Raw genomic sequence first — 17,509 nt, forward strand, 5'->3', positions numbered from 1 at the left:
CAATACTCAGTTCCTCGAAAGCATGTTTTAAGGCCAGCCTTCTCTGAATATTAAGTCCCGCTATGGCCTATATCCAGCAGTACAGGGAAGCAGGACAGATTTGGGAAGCTCTGGGCTTTGACGTGAAATCCTGCCCATTTTTGCCGCGTCCACCAAATCTAGAAACATGATACTATCATTGTCACATATGTAGAAGTGACTTAACCCCTTCCATGTTTTGCAGTTACTTGAACGTTCAAATGCTTGAAAAGACACAGACAATTAGATCTGTGAAATGAGAGAGGGAATGTCCAGTGCTACTAACATAACAATTATAATGATGGTTCACATATTCTCCTTTGGTAAATGAACAAAACCAAGATATTACTTGAACATTCATGCTCCCTCTGTTAGAGCTGTTGAGTCCAGGCCTAGGCTTTGTGCCATTATCCACATGGTTGAATCCATGTATGAATAATGACCCAAAGGTAATATCAGGAATATGATTAAAATCTCTTTAAATATAGCTCTCACCTATCAGCTTTCACATAGGATCAGTGTTCTTCATCTTTCCGTGTCATTGTAATATGATACCTAGCATGTGTGTTGAAAACACTAGCCCATGTGCATTAGGAAATGAAATCAGACTGATGACTGTGTGCCTATTAAAGGTTTATTGAAACCAATATACTGGAATTAAATTAAAAATGTGTATTTTAAAAAGGTATTGAGCTGTTATCTTAAAGCCGACCTAAGCATCATCTATGAAACTGAGCATAGAACTTAAACAAAGATATCCATTTTGAGGTGATTTAATAAGCCAGTAACGACCCAAAATGGAGACGATTCTTGAAACAGACACCTGATATGTACAGACCAGAAAATCTTTATAGCAGAAATCTTTATATCAAAGTATTTAAAATGAAGAAATAGTTTCTTTGTCACATAAAGATGACATTATTTAATCTTTCTTCTCTGTTACACCATTTTATAGACTAAAAAAGGCCATGATCCTTTTCATGTTTGTGTGAAGAATGTTACATTCAGTTCATTTCAGTTCCTCGACAACCACATTGTTTACCAGACAGTGCTTGCAGTAGGAGTTGAACAGATAACATTTGGGAAGCAATCCCAACAAATAAGCCACCTCCTGAACACACCACAGTCCACTACAGCTTGTGGTGCCATGCATTTCGAACAGTTTAAAATGTAACTAAAAATATGAACTCGGCAACAAAATTGCATGTTTGGGTTCAGCAGAGACGCCTCTAGCTTATACACAAAATTCAAACTGCATCCCCAAAAACATCCAACTTAAACAGACCTACATCTCTGAGTGTGCGACTGAAAACACAATGCTCATGGGAAATGTAAACAGTTCAGGAAAACAAGCACCCTGAAATCAAACAGGCAGTCCATGCATTAACAGAGCCGCAGTTCAACACTGCTCTCTGTGTTTAACGTGTCTCATGAGTGATGAATGTGATTTTCATTGAATGTTGAAAGGCCATGAGAAAATCGCAAGAAGGAGATAACAACCATCAAAGAGAAAGAGCGTTCCTTGAGGATGTAGACTATGGGAGCCGGCGTGAATGCCGCAATTAGCGTCGGGCTGAACCAGAGCTCCCAGTTCCAGCACTGGTGAGGCTGCTATTGGCAGCTCCCTCCCCCACCTTGTTTACACGAGGACCAGCTGTGGTCCGCAGGGCTGATTCAATTGAAGTGGCATTGCAGGAGCTATTATCTACCAAACTGGGGGTGGTGTAATGAGGGCAGAGTCTCGGAGGAGGGGGTTGAAGGGAGGGGGGGGGGGGGGGGGGGTCCAGAGGATGAGGAGAAAAAGGGGTGTGGGGGGAGGTGAGCAGAGATTTATGTGCGAATGAAGAAAAAACAGAGGTTGAGAAGGAGAGAATAGAGAGAGAGAGAGAAAACGAAGGCAGGAGAAAGAGAGGGGGTGATCCCTGAAGACCCTGAGCCCACATGCCGGTGGCCAATTAAGAGGCGAGTGGCCGTGCTCCTCTGTTTGAGTCGTGGCCAGCACCTCCCAATCCTAATCACCCAGACAATGAGCGGTCAGTGGTGAGTAATGCACCAACGGTGGGCGTGGACCGCCGATCGGCACGAGCGCTTACACACGCGTGATCCCGCGCGAGCATGCGCCTGGAGGCGCGCGAGGGAAACCTTCCCCCGCCCCCTCGGAGAGCCGGTGCCTGCTCGGTGAGGTCGGCGGGAGAAAAACGGCCGGAGAGGAAGAGAGAGGGAGTCGTGGCGGAGAGGAGGAGGAGGAGAGGAGAGAGGAGGAGAAAGAGGGACGGAGGGAGGGAGAGCGGAGCGGCGCACGCAGGGCGGAGGACGGATATGCGGAGCAGAGCGAGCGGCGTGCGGTGATGACAGCCATGCTGAGTCCTAAGATCAAGCAGACCAGGAGAGGTACGGTAATGTTCCCGTTCTCCTTCTCCAGCTCCGCTCGCGTTCATCACTCACGCCTTCATCTCTCAGCACCTCCACTTTTGCTTGTGTAGAGAGGGCAGCCGTGCGAGAGCCTCACCATCACCACAGCAGCTGTTTGTGTGCCTGCTGCTTCATCCTAGGCACTACACTTCTCATAAATTGCTTATGGACTCTAATAGATATGATGTGTAGAATATCATCTTGTGTAATATGTGTAATACATAATTTTCAGTATTACTATAGGTAATTACTAAAGGTATTAGGAATACTATATGTATAATAGGAATTACTATATGTATTACTATTGGTAATTACTATAGATATTACTATTATTTTCATTGCTGTGTCATTACAGTCTGATTTTAATTGGCATTGTAAAAATAGCCAAACAATTTATATTTCTTATCTATAAAACACAATCATTTTTAAAAAGGCATAAAACAATAGCTAACCACGGTTCCAGCCGTCACACTCCTCTGACGGAGACGAACTGACTCTAACGACGCTGTAATTACACTCAGCAGTGGGGAAAGAACCCGCAACAAGTCCTGAATTCAAATCCACACGCCTGGCTCTCATTGTGTTGTGGCTGAGCGTGAGGGCAGATCACTACAGGTCCCGGCTCTCGGCACCACACACACACACACGCCAGTCCTGCATCAGTTATGGCTGGACACACACACTCTGACACACCCACTGGTCCATCTTCATTAAGCAGCAGCACCCCAGGCTCAGGCAAACACATCAGAATAGCGCCGATCAAACGGCCTGTGCTTCAGGTGATTTCAGGCGGATGTTGTACTTGAGGACGGTGACAGTATAATATGGAAAAGATGAAGGTATAATTCTTGCATGATGGAAATAATCTAAGCAAACATCTACTTTCTGGAGCATATTATCTTTATATCAGTATCAGGATCAGAAGCAGAATCAGTTTTATTTACCAGGTGTATTACATGTATGAGGAATTTGTCTTAGTGAGTGTATATGTAACATACCAAACTGGAACATTGGATTATTTACTTGTGCACAAAACAGAGAAACAATATAAAGATCAAACTAAATATATGTTTTATAATAATATTCAATTAGAATAGCTTTAAATATGTATATAGTGAATATGTGTGAGATCTGTGGAGACATCTGAGAACAGGCATTGATAGATTCTAGCTGGGATGATACACAATATGTGCTTGACTTGAAGGGGGATGCTAGATTATGGGGTATTGGCTCGAGTGTAACATACCCACAGCCCTGGGGAACACTGTCCTCTGGTCTGGTTCTGCTGGTTTTGATGACCATAAGTCTCCTGATGGAAAGGGCTAGAAGAGGTAGCCAGGGTGAGTGGGATCGTGGTTGTGCTAGTATGCTACATGACGTCCTGCATCCTTTCCGAACTACTTGTGACTTGATAGCGACTTGATCTCCATAAATGTTCAGTATTTCTATTAATTTAGATGGAACAGGCGATGTTTAGATATTACACTCTGCACAAGTACTAATATCTGCTAGGTAGCCATGACAGTGTGAAGAAGAAATAATCCTAAAAATATTTTACATTAAAATTTAGACTAAGATTTTAAACTTTTATGAGAAAATCAGTATTTCATAAAACATTGCGAAACTGAATTTCTGATGAATTGCTAATATGTGTTTTAACACCAAAATCTGCTGAAACCTGAATAGATGATTAAAGTATGTTAAATCAAAGGGTTTAAAACTATGATGATAAATAAACATCCAGAATTTGAAAAGCACATGATATTAAAGCTGAGCTAGTGTGTGCAGAAGTAGATATTTTACCAACCACATCCCAGAAACGCCCGGACAAAAGGGGGAAGGTATGAATCACCACGTGAAAACAGCTCCAAACTGGGGTACCGTGACGTGCACCACTTGGCTTGCATGTGGAATTGGGTTACTGCTCACTGATACTGGGCCCAAAAGAAAGAAAGAAAGAAAGAACCGCAGTGACAACAGCAATTACACCACAAGGCAAAACTGTGACCGAACCCAGAATAATACCAAAGCTTTATATAAACATCTACATGGCCATTATTTGTGTTACAGTGTTTTTTTTTTCATAAAATACTGCTGTCATAGTAGCATGACTAGTGACACATGGTTCAGGAAACCAACCAGTAGAGAACAGCAGGAGGTTCTTCACTGCTGGCCAAGAGTAGTCACCTATGATAGGAGTAAAACCACCAACATTAGCACAATTTTGATGTGACATACACAAAGAACCCCATTTAAAGCAATTCAAATCTTTTACAATTACAAAACATAATAGTAATAATAGTGTCTTTGAGATACCTACATTTCCTGGGCCCAACCATACATAGGTAATTATGCAAGGTGTAAAAAATCCAAAACCCTTTTTTCACAAGCCAAATGCATTAAAAATACCTCAAAACTAATATATTCCTACCCACCTAACCAAGCCAGGTCAAACATGACATATTAATCACACTAGTTACCATTACGCAGTTAGTGTAAAGTGTAAAGCGTTCTTGTGACATGTCAAACACTGAGCTAATACTGCCTTAAGGGTGCAGCTCGGATTCTTCAACTCCACTGACACGGCCCACTCATTTCCTGTGCTGCCTGTGGAGAAGAAGGAGGTGCTGCTACAGGCACATCGCACGGCACCTTCACAAGATTAATGACACAGAGACGTCTGTGCAGGCCATGGAGGCAGCAGGACAACCTGACATTGCCACCGCCCTGCTACCCCCGTCCTGCTGCCCCCGTCCTGCTGCCCCCGTCCTGCTGCCCCTGTCCTGCTACCCCTGCCCTGCTGCCCCTGTCCTGCTGCCCCTGCCCTGCTGCCCCTGCCCTGCTGCCCCCGTCCTGCTGCCCCCATCCTACTGCCCCTGTCCTGCTGACCCTGTCCTACTGCCCCTGCCCTGCTGCCACTATGACGCTACAATGCAGGGAGCACAGGGATGAAATCCCACTCTAATCTGGCCCTTTTGCAGTCAATACAGAACAAAAATACTGAAGGCAGTGTGGTCTCTGACTGGTCCAAGAACCAGGATTCTGTGTAAACCAGAGCTCCTTCTAAGCTCCCTGAACCCTGTGAACAAGGGCGTAAAATAAAGGAAGGTTGAAAAAAGAAAAACACCCATTTTCTATCGGAAAGACCCTCACACATTGATTGAGTGTCGACAGCCTGAAGGCACAAGGCATGCTGTGTGTGCAGAATTGATTTCTATAAATTATACATGATGAGACTGTCCTCAAAGCCGCTGTCATTCATGGGGGTGTAGCTTTTAAGTCAAGCTACGCTGCAAATTTCAATTAGGTATTTTTTACATTATATTCATATTATATTACACTTGATCAAATCTGAATATTTCTTCTTCAATCATTTATACTGTGGATTATACTTTGATATACGGTCATAAACACTCAAACTGTGTAATGTTAAAGGAGAGCAGGACGCATACAGCACATGGAAATTAAACAGTAGAACACAAAAATGGCCAACGTGCAGCGTCATCACACCTGCAGTAAACGACTGAGGTGATATTTTGGCCTTCAACACCTCGACTTTGAGGCTCAACAGGCACAATGAGCCATAACCGAACACTGCACACCATGGAGAAGCTGCGTGATGTTCAGCAGAATCACATGTCAGGTTCATCAAACGTGAAAGAGGATAAAGAGAAATGTAATCAACAAGTTGCTGTTCATAGCAAGACAAGGCACAAAGATTAGGATCCATAATTTCAACATAAGATGCCCACTCATTAGCTTCTTTTTGCCTGGTCTTCTTCTAATGGAGGGGTCGATACTAATATCTGAAATGCCTTTTAACCTTGTAAAACATGCATGTGCCTTTAATGATATGGCATTTAAAATTAATACCCAAATTTGAGTCATTCCACCCATCTAGTTATTTTATTTTGTCATTTAGCTGTGGCTGACATTCAAACATATGTCTGCTGTCCTTTTATACAGCCAGGTCCAAGAGTATGGTGATGGGCGAGGTGTCCCATGGATCAACTCAGTGTACTTCCCCAGGCCTCCAGGAGGGGGTGCTAAAAGCTGGCTGGCTTAAGAAACAGAGAAGCATAATGAAGAACTGGCAGCTGCGCTGGTTTGTGCTACGCTCAGACTTCCTTTACTTCTATAAGGATGAAGAGGAGACCAAACCTCAGGTACAATAAATATACCCGCAAATGCCTCAATGCAATTAGGTGAAATCAACAATGGACTTAAACATATTACACTTTAAGAGTTTAAAAAATTGAGTTGTTGAAGCTGTTATCTTAATTATGTGACACCATGGCTTTGAAACTATGCATAATTACTGATTATGAATCATAGTTTAGCATTAGACAGTTTAGCATCGACTCTTCCACCATTTGCTGCTGATTGCTTGACATTTTTGGCAGAATAGAAATGCAGGCACTAATTGTAACTAGATACTGACTGTGTTCTGCTCTGCCAATCAATGCCATTCCGTTATAGTACGCCTTTCATCCAGGCTGAACAGTGTGATGGACAGTTTCTCTCATCAGAGCCTGTCAATACTGTACCAGTCAAAATTGATCTATCTTCAAGTCTCTCACCAGGGAACCTGGGAAAATGTCAATCCTGCCTCCTTTTCCCGCCTTTAATCAACCGAATTCAGGGTGACAAGCTGTATGGGCAAATCACACAGTAATTCTCACGGTGGGCTAATAGGACACGGTGGAGGCCGAGATGGAGAGCTGAGCGGGGTGCAGATCTTTGAGCCACTCTGGAGTGATTTTCCTGAGTACCAGGATTTGTATGTAATGGCCTGTAACATTAACTAGAAGAGTGCATATAAATGAAAATGAGATGCTCAGCAGGTCAGGGAGTTAAATTTAAATTTGTCTTACTAAGTCACTAAGCACATAAATATGCACTAAAAGGAGACGCGTTTCACACCCTGGCCAGGGCTTTAGCCTTACGGTCTTCTTAATCTTCTGTCAAATCAGAATGTGAATTGGGTAAGACCACGAAGTCACTCTGGACAAGGGCAGCTGTCACATGCTGTAAATGTAAATGAAGTGTAAATAGTGCACTATGCCACACTCAGTGGGCTGATGTTAATATAAAGGATTTGGAGCTGATGAAATAATAATGGCCTGACACTCGCCTGGCTGAGGTGCTAATTTGTTGTCATGGTGAATAATCTGAACATTTATTTTACTTGGCGCTTCTGCTTACTAGGGAAGATGTCAAACTAATCCAACAGTCAGACAGATGACCAAGTCTTGCACAAATTATCATCAGCTTCTGCACAAATGTTCATGAGTGATCCAGTTACATTTCATTTGAAAGATAACTGATGATTGTTGAACAGGAAATCCTAAAGGCGTAATGATTTCTGTCCTGCTTAATTGGACACAGGGCTGTATACCACTCAAGGGGAGCCATGTAAATGAGATGACCACCAACCCTGAGGAGCCCGGTAGACATCTGTTTGAGATTGTTCCAGGTAAGCAAAAATCATCGCATCATCGCTCTCCTGCTGCTAAAGCAGCCTGACCTTCACATGACCAAAAATGATTGATAAACAGTGCAAACGTGCTAGCGTTCATTCAAATCCTACAGCTCTACATGCAAGGCATTAACAGACAGCAGTATTCATATGCACTAATCAGTCTATCAGTGAGTCGATGTATGTATTTTAGACCATGTCCTGAGAATTGAAGGCAATCACCAAACAAATGTGGCTCCAGTGCCTTCGGTAGCTGATTACTGTCCGTCCATGTGTTTTTATTTATAATTAAGTAAGTAAACATGGAAAATGGTATGACAGCCATGTTGAGAGGATGAGCATGAATTCGGAGACACAGAAGCCTAAAAGCCTTCACCTCACTGGGACTAAAAGCCCTCACAATAGAACACACTGTCAGAGATGAAAAGACAAAGATCAGATTACAGTTGTACACTGCAACCGGAGAGGAAGCTCACGTCAACATGCTACAGCTCGATGCCAGATATTAAACTCTCTCGAACCCCTTAAGACGACGCCCTGTGTTTCTTTCTTTTATTTCAGTAATCAGGTTAGGATGAAATTATTAGTTTCTTAGCCCTGTCTGAAAATAATGCCATTCAGGTCAGGAACTGAAGCAAAGTCCACCACCTAAATGGAAAGTGAGCAGACAAAGATCTGTGTGATGTATGAGACATGACATGGAGCGCAGACGTGTGCAGATACAGCAGGTTTTAAATAAGATGGCAATCAGACGAGATGAGGGGTCAAAGAGAGCAGATAATCCAGAAAAACATAATCCAAATGCAGATTCAAAAAACTGTCCAATATCAAACTGAAACCAGGGCAACCAAACCAAAGGGCAAATCCAAAGAGAGGTAACAAACAGGCAGGGGCAGAAATAATATAAGACAATGAGGAAAGACAATCTAAAACCACTCAGTCAAAGTCCCAAGGTAGGATCCAGGCTTAAATGTGTGTGCGATAATAGCGAACACGACTGAGATCAGTAACGAGGGGAGGAGGATCTTAGGAGTCAAGTTGTGGAATTCTGGGTAGTGGAGTTCCCATTCCCTGGATATATGATAATCTGAGAGGAGGCTGACAAATGTTCTGAATGTTTAATGTTGCCAGTGAGTAGATAAATTAGCTTTCTTATGTAGAAGGAGAAAAAGTAAACTCAGCAGTGCCGTGAAAGGTACTTGAGGTGCTTATGCATGGAGCATGTGAACTCCTCGTAGAACAATTTAAGCTCCTGTACTGATGTGTCTGGGTGAGAATGTGTTACCTTTATAGGCCTATTCTTTCAGATCATATCACTCTCCACAGAACACCCAGAAACCAAGTAAATTTAGACTCAACCTCAACCATTTACTCAACCTCTCCCCTCTACTGTAACAGACAGACACACACCCACACACACACACACACACACACACACATTCTTTTTAACCCCCTAGTATACAATATTAGCACCAAGTGCCCAGTCTCCAGTGTCACACTCTCATTACAGTTCAGGCAGGATAATCTTCTCCCATTAAGAGCATCCTTAACCACAGTCAAACTGGCACGCTCTATGTTCTGAAAGAACTGCCATTAGACCAGGTCTCTTCTCATACAGGTATGCACAGGTTCTGTTGCTAGCAGGGAAATGAAAACCTCAGAGAACCTCCATAGTCTCAGATTTCCCTTGAATGATGTGAAATTCCATGATGGCACACGTGCAGTAAAACTTATAAAATATCAGTGCGAGAAGACTCAAACTCCTTTTCCAGTTCAAAACTTTTATTTCAACAAATCCCGCTGAGACGTGGTACTCTCTTAAACAACATTCATTTCATGGACGGGAGGCTCAAAATGGATTATCTGTGCCCCAGGTTGCGAGGTCTCTACTTCATATGCACAGTAACAACAGCAATAGCTGCGTTCATGTACTAGGGCATACACGAGAACTGCTTCTCCCACGGAGGGTGGCGAGATCTTCAGACTTAAAACCAGTGGGAAAAGCCTGCTGGCTGACTGGCTGGCTTGCTGGAATTTCATGCACCTGTGTTCACCGGGCCCTCAAAACACAAGCTTTGGATCCAGAGCCCATTCTCTGCTTTTTCAAGCACTCTTGCTGGTTTCCATCAGGAAAGGAGATCACCAGAAAATGAGAGCTATGAGGTCCAGCACAGGTTTAGCAAGTGCGCCTGGGAAGACTGGTCTCGCTTTTGTTTGTTTGTCTGTTTGAGTGTTTGTTTGTTTCAGTTGGGGGAGCTTGTTTGACAAGGAAGGACAGTTCAGACTCCTCAGCCTCCTCAGTCAGTCCACAGAACGCTGTGCACAAAGCCAAAATGGAGCTTGCACAATGAGCTATATCCTGTACACGGTGGATAAACCAAAAGTTGTTCGGTCAGTAAACGGAAGAATGACAAGAAACAGAGTTGTTCTTCAAGTTCTGAGCAGCAATGCTGCGCCTTAATGGCCTCACCAGTGTCAAGTTCCTTGGCAGTGGACACAAGTGCCTGACCGGGGTCGCCATGTGGGGGCTACCAGCTGGGATGTGTGGCACTGCCCTGCCCTAGAGCTCTGGCTGGTCACCCCAGAGGACAGAATGGGGCTTCACCAGGTGGAGGAGGGGCAGACCCCCACGAGGTACAGCGCTCCTGATCACATTTAAGGAGACATTCTAATATGGGCCAAACATGCTGTTATGTTCCAGTGTTGTTTTTATCTCACCCTTTGCCCAACTACAACAGATTTGTACAGCTTCTATGATTAAAGGATTTTGATTTGCTAGTAAGAGTAACAAGGATTTACGTTGGCTATTGTTGTTTGTTTGGACATTTGCTTAGAAATCCTGAGAAGCTTGAAGATAATCCTGTTTGAATGTTTAAATTCCAAGTGGTGTCAAACATAATGCACTTGGAATCCTTGATGTGGCCTCTTCTTATAAGACCATCATTAAAGAGCAAATTGAACAACATGCTGTCAGCACTCATAACAGGAACAGTGCTTGTGTGTGCACACATTCACAGTCACATATGGGGCCACAGGGGCCTTTACTTGAATGCCAATGGGGCCTTACATTTGATCAGTCATACAGGCATAGCACCAGTGTTCATTTGAAACATTCCTCCTCAGGGAAGTGGGTACTGGGACACTCATGGTGAAGGTATCAGAATTCCTCAAAACACTGGGAAACGACCCACCGGTCTCTCTGCGTCTGCGCCGTGCAAACATGTTAGCTTCAAATGTTTAGCTGTGTCCACAAATGCCACAGTCATGTGCATTGTACATTGCTGACAGCCTTGGTAAAGCTGACTATATTTGATGATATTTTTTGTCTTTTCATTCACGGCTCATAAATCATTTTTTAATATCTAAACATGCTAATTGTCTGTAGTGCACTCACAGAGGTGATACTTTTGCATTTGCATGTGATGTGAGGCAATTTTTATGCTACAGATAGACAGCTCCTGTTATTTTGATTCTTGTTATTCTAATTATTTTACTATAGATAAGTTTAAAATGTTCTGACATGGTATACATGAAAATTGACTTAGTTTTTTTTTCTAATTGTTTTTGTGAGTGAACTGCAAACCCATATTTGATTGTATGATGAAAATAATGTTTTATTCAAGCAATTAATTAATCAAATGTAAACGCCTACCTTAAGCAGTCTAATGTAACACAGGGCCGGGTCTGTGAACTCTTTCGTTCCCACCTAGCAGACACAAGCTAGAACGGAGCGAATAAAGACCTCACAACCGGTATGACTGTAAACGTCTTTTTCGCTCGTCTCCTCAGGTGCAGCTGGAGAGAAAGACCGGACAGCCGTTAGCCATGAAGCCATCCTGCTCATGGCCAACTCCCAGACCGACATGGATGACTGGGTCAAGGCTATCAGGCGGGTCATCTGGGCTCCACTTGGAGGAGGTAAAGCCGACATATTCCTTTAGCTGTTTCAGCTGATTCACATAGTTTATAGATGCCGGTTTACCTGATGAAATGATGTGGTAATGATTCTTAAACGTTTTTTAAGAGATAGGACAGACACGGGTACAAATTTATGCAGAGTGTTTGCGGGATTCTAATCACGACAGGGTGCAGGGATACTTTCATTTATGCTAAAGTAAAAAATGAACCCGTCTATTAGCGTATTACGAAATACAATTTAAGGGAAATCAGCAAATATTAGACAATTATCCTTCAGTCGACATTTATCCAGTTCCTTGAGTTATTTAATATTCAGTTTCAACGTTGAAGCTGTCATAAAAGGGCCCCCACCACCCACATATGATACTTCACCAATGCTGCAGAAACCCTACAACTCTCTTCTTGATCTCCCAATATTCATTGTGAAATGTATGGAAAGTGTTTAGTGTTTCCCTCCTACCTCTTCCGAGTGCCAGACACATCGCCACATCGGAGGAGTTTAACGGGTCTGGAGTGGTGTCTCCACGGCTCCACCCGTGTGGAGTTTCCACGTGTCCTCCTTACCTGTGATTATATGCCCTTAAATTATTGTTGCAAATTTTATCTGAAGTCATACAAACACACCGGTCAAACCTTAGACGAGAGCACCACACACACCTCCTATTTAAATCCTCGTTCCAGTGTGAATCGATGAAATGACACACATGCCATCATGAAATGACGGGGAATGTGAAAACGTGTAAAAATATTTGTAGGATGTCTTCGTCTTAACGTTGGTTTACGTGGATTACTAAACAAGTGTTAATAATCACGCATACATTTGCGTCTCTCTTTACATTTCATCTTGACGCCGTTTTAATCCTGGTATGTACAGTGTCAGACATCATCGTTTCACATAAAAATATCACACGATACACTTGGGTGGTAGCGTAGCTGTCACTGGAATTAAGTTTCAAACAGTATGTTATTAATAGTAAGATCATGAAATGCAAAGCTAGCTGTTAAAGTTGGGATTTATGAACCATGGAGACGAAACGCACGTGGAGTAAGCTATTGTCCTCCCTGGTGAAATGTGTGTCCTTAGGCAAAATGAATGTCAAGTTATTGACTTGAATGTCGTGCGAGAGGACTTTAACTATTAGACCTAATATTACATAGCTGACATTTTCAGCAACACGAGAGAAGTATTATCTTACCATGTTCTGGTTTTAAGGGTCACAGGAATGTTTCCGAGTTCCTACTCCCTGTCAGAAATAGACCAGACGTCAAGACGGACATGGCTACCAAGACTACTGGACGTGAACAATCCTCCACGTTAAGCTAAACTATGACATATCGACTGTTTAACTGTGACTTTTTAACGTGTATAAAGTATATTTAGGAGTATTTGTCTTCTCAATTTCAACTACGTTAGACTTGATACAAGCAAATTCGTCGTGCCATGCCGTAGCTGGTGCCCTGCGCTTGACTGGACGCACAGAATGAGACAGCGGCGACCGCACGTTGAGGGAAATCGAAAATTAGACTTTTTGCTACCCGAGAAAAGGGTGTTTCTTTGTAGTTCCTGTTCCCATGTTAAGTATAATGATTACTGCTCAGTGTATGATCATTGTGATTGCACTGCGCTCCGTGTTTGCCCAGAGAAATGTGGTCCGGACGTTGGTTGGAAAATTACAGGTGCGCGGAGGACTTTGGTATTTTCACATAATCAGACACTGCCCTCAAACCTTAGGTATTACAGCATTAAGTTAAATGATTTGTGCGTATTGAATAGCCTACATCATTGCTTTTAAAAATATAGAATAATATATTCTAATACTGACGTTTGCATCATCTAATCGTATAATTGCAAAGGTAAACTTTTCTTCCTTACAACTTTACAGGAATTTTTGGACAACGTCTGGAGGACACAGTTCAGCACGAAAAGAGATTTGGTCATCGCCTCGCTCCTCTCTTAGTTGAACAGTGTGTGGACTTCATTAGGGAGCGGGGACTGGGTGAGGAGGGTCTTTTTAGGATGCCGGGTCAGGCTAACCTTGTGAGGGAGCTTCAGGATGCTTTTGACTGTGGGGATAAACCTCAGTTTGACAGGTAGGTGTTTGTGTGTGTGTGTGTGTGTGTGTGTGTGTGTGTGTGTGTGTGTGTGTGTGTGTGTGTGTGTGTGTGTGTGTGTGTGTGTGTGAGTTTGTGAGTTGAAGCTGCTAAATGACTTGCCCATTTAAAATTGATTAACTAACCCGATATTGGCTATTTGTAGCAACACTGATGTCCACACTGTGGCTTCCCTGCTGAAGCTGTACCTCAGGGAGCTGCCAGAACCAGTCATCCCATTCGGCAAGTATGAAGATTTCCTTAATTGCGCTAAGCTTCTGGCCAAAGACGAGGAGGAGGTAAGTACCTCTTAGTAACTTCCACCCAGTGCTATGTCCCTCAGCTGAGCTGAGGTTTTAGCTCACACACACACACTAGCAGTGACTTTCAGACACAAACTACTATGCTGGATGTGATCAAGTAATGTTCCACTTTGTCTATGTTTTTGAACCCAGGGGAAGGGTTTTACTGATATTGTGTATATTTGAAATGAAGGTTTGTTTAACTTCTCAGAGTTATTAACACAATATTTTATGTTGCCCCTCAATGATAATGAGCAATACATTTGCAATGTAAAGTGGCTTTAGAGAGATCCATGATTTCATATTGCATGTGCTTTTGTTGCACAGGGATTGCGAGAATTAGGGCACCAAGTTAAGACTCTTCCTCCTGCTAACTTCAACCTCCTGAAATACATATGCAAGTATGTCAAAATATATATGCACATATGTCCACAGTGAAGGTGTGAAGAGGCAGCAGAACATGAAATCCAATTTTCTTTAATCTAGTAAACATGATCATTTGTCAGATTTCTGGATGAAGTACAGTCACACTCGGCTGAGAACAAAATGAGTGTACAGAACCTGGCTACTGTCTTTGGACCAAATATTCTCCGTCCTAAAATGGAGGACCCAGTAGCTATAATGGAAGGTATGTTTCTCAGAAAGGCTGCAAGTGAATTCAATACCTCTCCTATGTGTGAATGAATGCTCCTTGAATATGCTGCTCATGTGATTTGACGCAATCAGTTTGATCCACAGATTCCGGTATATTATAAATGCAGTGATGGGATTGCAGTGAAGCTTCTGCAGTAATCTTATTGTCTTATACAGGGACCTCTCTTGTCCAGCATCTCATGACAGTGCTCATCAGTAAGCATGACCGGCTGTATCCTGATCGGGACTCTGAGATTCCCGAGGGCTGCCTGGAGGTGAGATGTCAGGGCCAACAGCCTCAGCAGTCCAGTCTGGTTGGCTGGATCTCTGAGGAAGACCTCCAAAGCCTTGCACCTACAGGGAACTCCAACCCTAGTGATAACCCTACCAGCAGTGGTGCCTCATCCATGGATGGCAGCACAGCAGGCCCTTCTCCTAAATCAGGTTCTCAGGGAAAAGGCGAGACAGCCGTCAGCCCTAGCAAGCAGGCCAAGAACCTGCCTTCATGGAAGTATACTTTCAAAGGCTCCTCACCACGACCACAGCCAGCCAAAACTGGAGGCACGTTGGCAGATGGGGGTGGTGTCTCTAGTGGGAATTGGCTCATGAATGGGCTGTCCTCACTGAGAGGACACCGCCGCACCTCCACAGGTGAACGTGCCAAAGACCCTGCATCATCCCAGAGGCTGTCCACCTATGACAACGTCACGTCTTCAAGCCCGGGGAGCGTGCTGAGCATAGACAGCGCGCCATGGTCCACCTCATCATGCGAGCTCTCCGTCCCAGAATCGGGCAGTGACCCATTGGATTCAGATTCCCAGAAGGACCACTGGTTAGAGCCAGAGGAGAGCCCTGCAGATATTGCACAAAGTGCAGAAGAAGTGAAGTTGGCAGAGCAAGAGGATGCTAGCATCTCAGCAGAGGCCTGTGTGAGCAGTGACAACATCAACATGGTGCCAGTCATCACAGTTATGGCTGAAGATGACAATGAAAGCCCCACATCACTGGCCAGCTTGGTGACAGAACTGAGAGAGAACCTAAGGAAGCAGAAACAGGCATATGAATCAAGAATACAAAAGTAAGTGCTGTCATTCAGTCATATAGCAATGTTAATGATGGAATCCTTAATTAGAACTGAATGTTACTTTATATAAAAAAGTAATTCATTGCTTTTCCCATTTACAGACAAATAAGGCTAGCATTTCTTGCTTAAACATAGTTTCAAACTTTTCTGCTCTATTCCAATGAAAATGAAAATGTCTGTATGGAAAGCAAAGAGATCTTTTTCTTCTCCAGGCTGGAGGAGTCTAGTGCAGTACTCTGTGCTCAGATGGAGAGATTAGAACATGAGATGGAACAGGAGCGAAAGATGAAAAGGATGTTGGAGATCAAATTACGGAACTCTGAGAGGGCCCGCGAAGATGCAGAAAACCGCAACCGGCTCCTGGAAAAAGAAATGGAGGACTTCTTCTCCACACTGGGGGACCTGGCTCTTGGAGCTCGGACAAGTGATATCTAGCAAGTTTCTCCGTCTTAAGGAAGTGGTGGAAACTAGCCATGAATGTATCTGTAGTAACTGTGGACAGCAGCCGTCTCCTCAGGTCTCTCCAGAAGGGTGGAGGGATAAGTTCCATGGCAGTTTCTCTACCTTCATACTACTTGATTGTTTCGACCAGTACTTTAAAGATGACTGTACATTAGGCTGCATTAACTCCAGGACTTCAGTTAACATATCACTGTGGATGTAAGGCAGCCAATTCCTAACAGTCATGCCAGGCTTTTTAAACACTTTTTCCAGATGTCACTAGCAGGATTGTGGTAACTTTGCTGTACATGAAATGTTTTCATCTGCATCTTTTAGTCTAGCCAAGAGAATTATTTGCCAACAAAGGCAACCTTAAAGGACCATGCAAAAAACCAAAGCCTACATAGACAATTACTGCCATAATGGGTTTGGGAACATTAAGCATTCTTCAGATTTCTGCCCTGAAAATCTATGAACTGTAATAACAACTTTGTGGAGGTCTTGTGCTGTATGACTTGTTTGATTAGAATAGTTCCCAGTTTTGGAATATTAATTGGTGTTTGAAACAATTCTTGACATTATGGCATATTCTATTAAACTGGAATGACTCTTGAAATTCATATTTATTATGGAAAGACTTATGAATCACATATTATACATGGGATGGTACTGTTCTCAGAATTTAAGAAACAATTTAGTAAAGTTAATATAATGCTACAAGATGTTTAGTAAAATGATCACTGTGTTGTTTGACCCTAATTTTATTTTATACTTTGCAAATTATGGGGAGTCCCTGTGAATATTTCATGTTTCGTGGTAGATTCCCATACTTGCTAATTTTTTTTTTGTAACACCCAAGAAAAAAATGTAAAAATTGCATAATACCCTGTTTCATTATGCTTGATAAAGATGTCACATGTTTATGAATCTGTATTAAACTGGAAGTAATACACTTGAAAGATGGGATGTAGAAAAATGCTAATTGTGGTGCCTCGTGTGTTTATTCACAACCAATAACTGATGTTGCAAATGCTTCATATATTAATAAACTGATCGAATTTTAGCTAGACCTATTCTTACTTCAGCTCTGCTCTTTCAGATACATAAACACGTTTGCTACTTAACGTTGCT

General features: G+C 42.9%; 1 protein-coding gene and 1 long non-coding RNA gene across 5 annotated transcripts in view; one reads left to right on the forward strand and one right to left on the reverse strand.

Moving 5' to 3' along the window:
* Positions 1-13,159, reverse strand: part of LOC143488927 (uncharacterized) — a 33,205-nt gene extending 20,046 nt beyond the window's left edge. The window contains exons 1-6 of one of the 2 annotated variants that reach the window (XR_013124580.1): positions 13,024-13,159; positions 12,288-12,391; positions 11,562-11,704; positions 4,570-4,617; positions 4,238-4,364; positions 3,677-3,752 (exon numbers count right to left, since the gene is read on the reverse strand). This is a non-coding gene — a long non-coding RNA (uncharacterized LOC143488927). The remainder of the gene's footprint in view (positions 1-3,676; positions 3,753-4,237; positions 4,365-4,569; positions 4,618-11,561; positions 11,705-12,287; positions 12,392-13,023) is intronic. The other variant, XR_013124581.1, reaches the window with a different exon arrangement.
* On the forward strand, positions 1,842-17,447 carry arhgap22b (Rho GTPase activating protein 22b). Of its 3 annotated transcripts, XM_076987921.1 has the most exons (10): positions 1,852-2,409; positions 6,397-6,596; positions 7,819-7,906; positions 11,699-11,827; positions 13,711-13,918; positions 14,085-14,217; positions 14,548-14,621; positions 14,727-14,848; positions 15,031-15,931; positions 16,150-17,447. In XM_076987921.1, exons 1-10 carry the CDS (start codon positions 2,367-2,369, stop codon positions 16,370-16,372), a joined length of 2,121 nt encoding a protein of 706 aa, XP_076844036.1. In that variant the 5' UTR covers positions 1,852-2,366; the 3' UTR covers positions 16,373-17,447. The 3 variants fall into 3 exon arrangements, 2 of the variants coding, with proteins under 2 accessions (XP_076844036.1, XP_076844037.1); XR_013124579.1 differs by lacking the exon at positions 16,150-17,447 and having other exon boundaries at positions 1,842-2,409; positions 14,707-14,848; positions 15,031-15,168; XM_076987922.1 differs by lacking the exons at positions 1,852-2,409; positions 6,397-6,596; positions 7,819-7,906; positions 11,699-11,827 and adding an exon at positions 13,246-13,504.
* The last annotated feature ends 62 nt before the right edge of the window (positions 17,448-17,509 follow it).

The sequence above is a fragment of the Brachyhypopomus gauderio genome, unplaced genomic scaffold (genome assembly GCF_052324685.1).
Source record: "Brachyhypopomus gauderio isolate BG-103 unplaced genomic scaffold, BGAUD_0.2 sc57, whole genome shotgun sequence".
Lineage (NCBI taxonomy): Eukaryota > Metazoa > Chordata > Actinopteri > Gymnotiformes > Hypopomidae > Brachyhypopomus > Brachyhypopomus gauderio.

Coding starts and splice junctions, on each gene's coding strand:
- arhgap22b (XM_076987921.1), top strand. CDS start 2,367: ATGACAGCCATGCTGAGTCCTAAGATCAAGCAGACCAGGAGAG. Junction 14,622..14,726: donor CTCCTGAAATACATATGCAA/GTATGTCAAAAT, acceptor ATCATTTGTCAG/ATTTCTGGATGAAGTACAGT. Junction 14,849..15,030: donor CCCAGTAGCTATAATGGAAG/GTATGTTTCTCA, acceptor TGTCTTATACAG/GGACCTCTCTTGTCCAGCAT.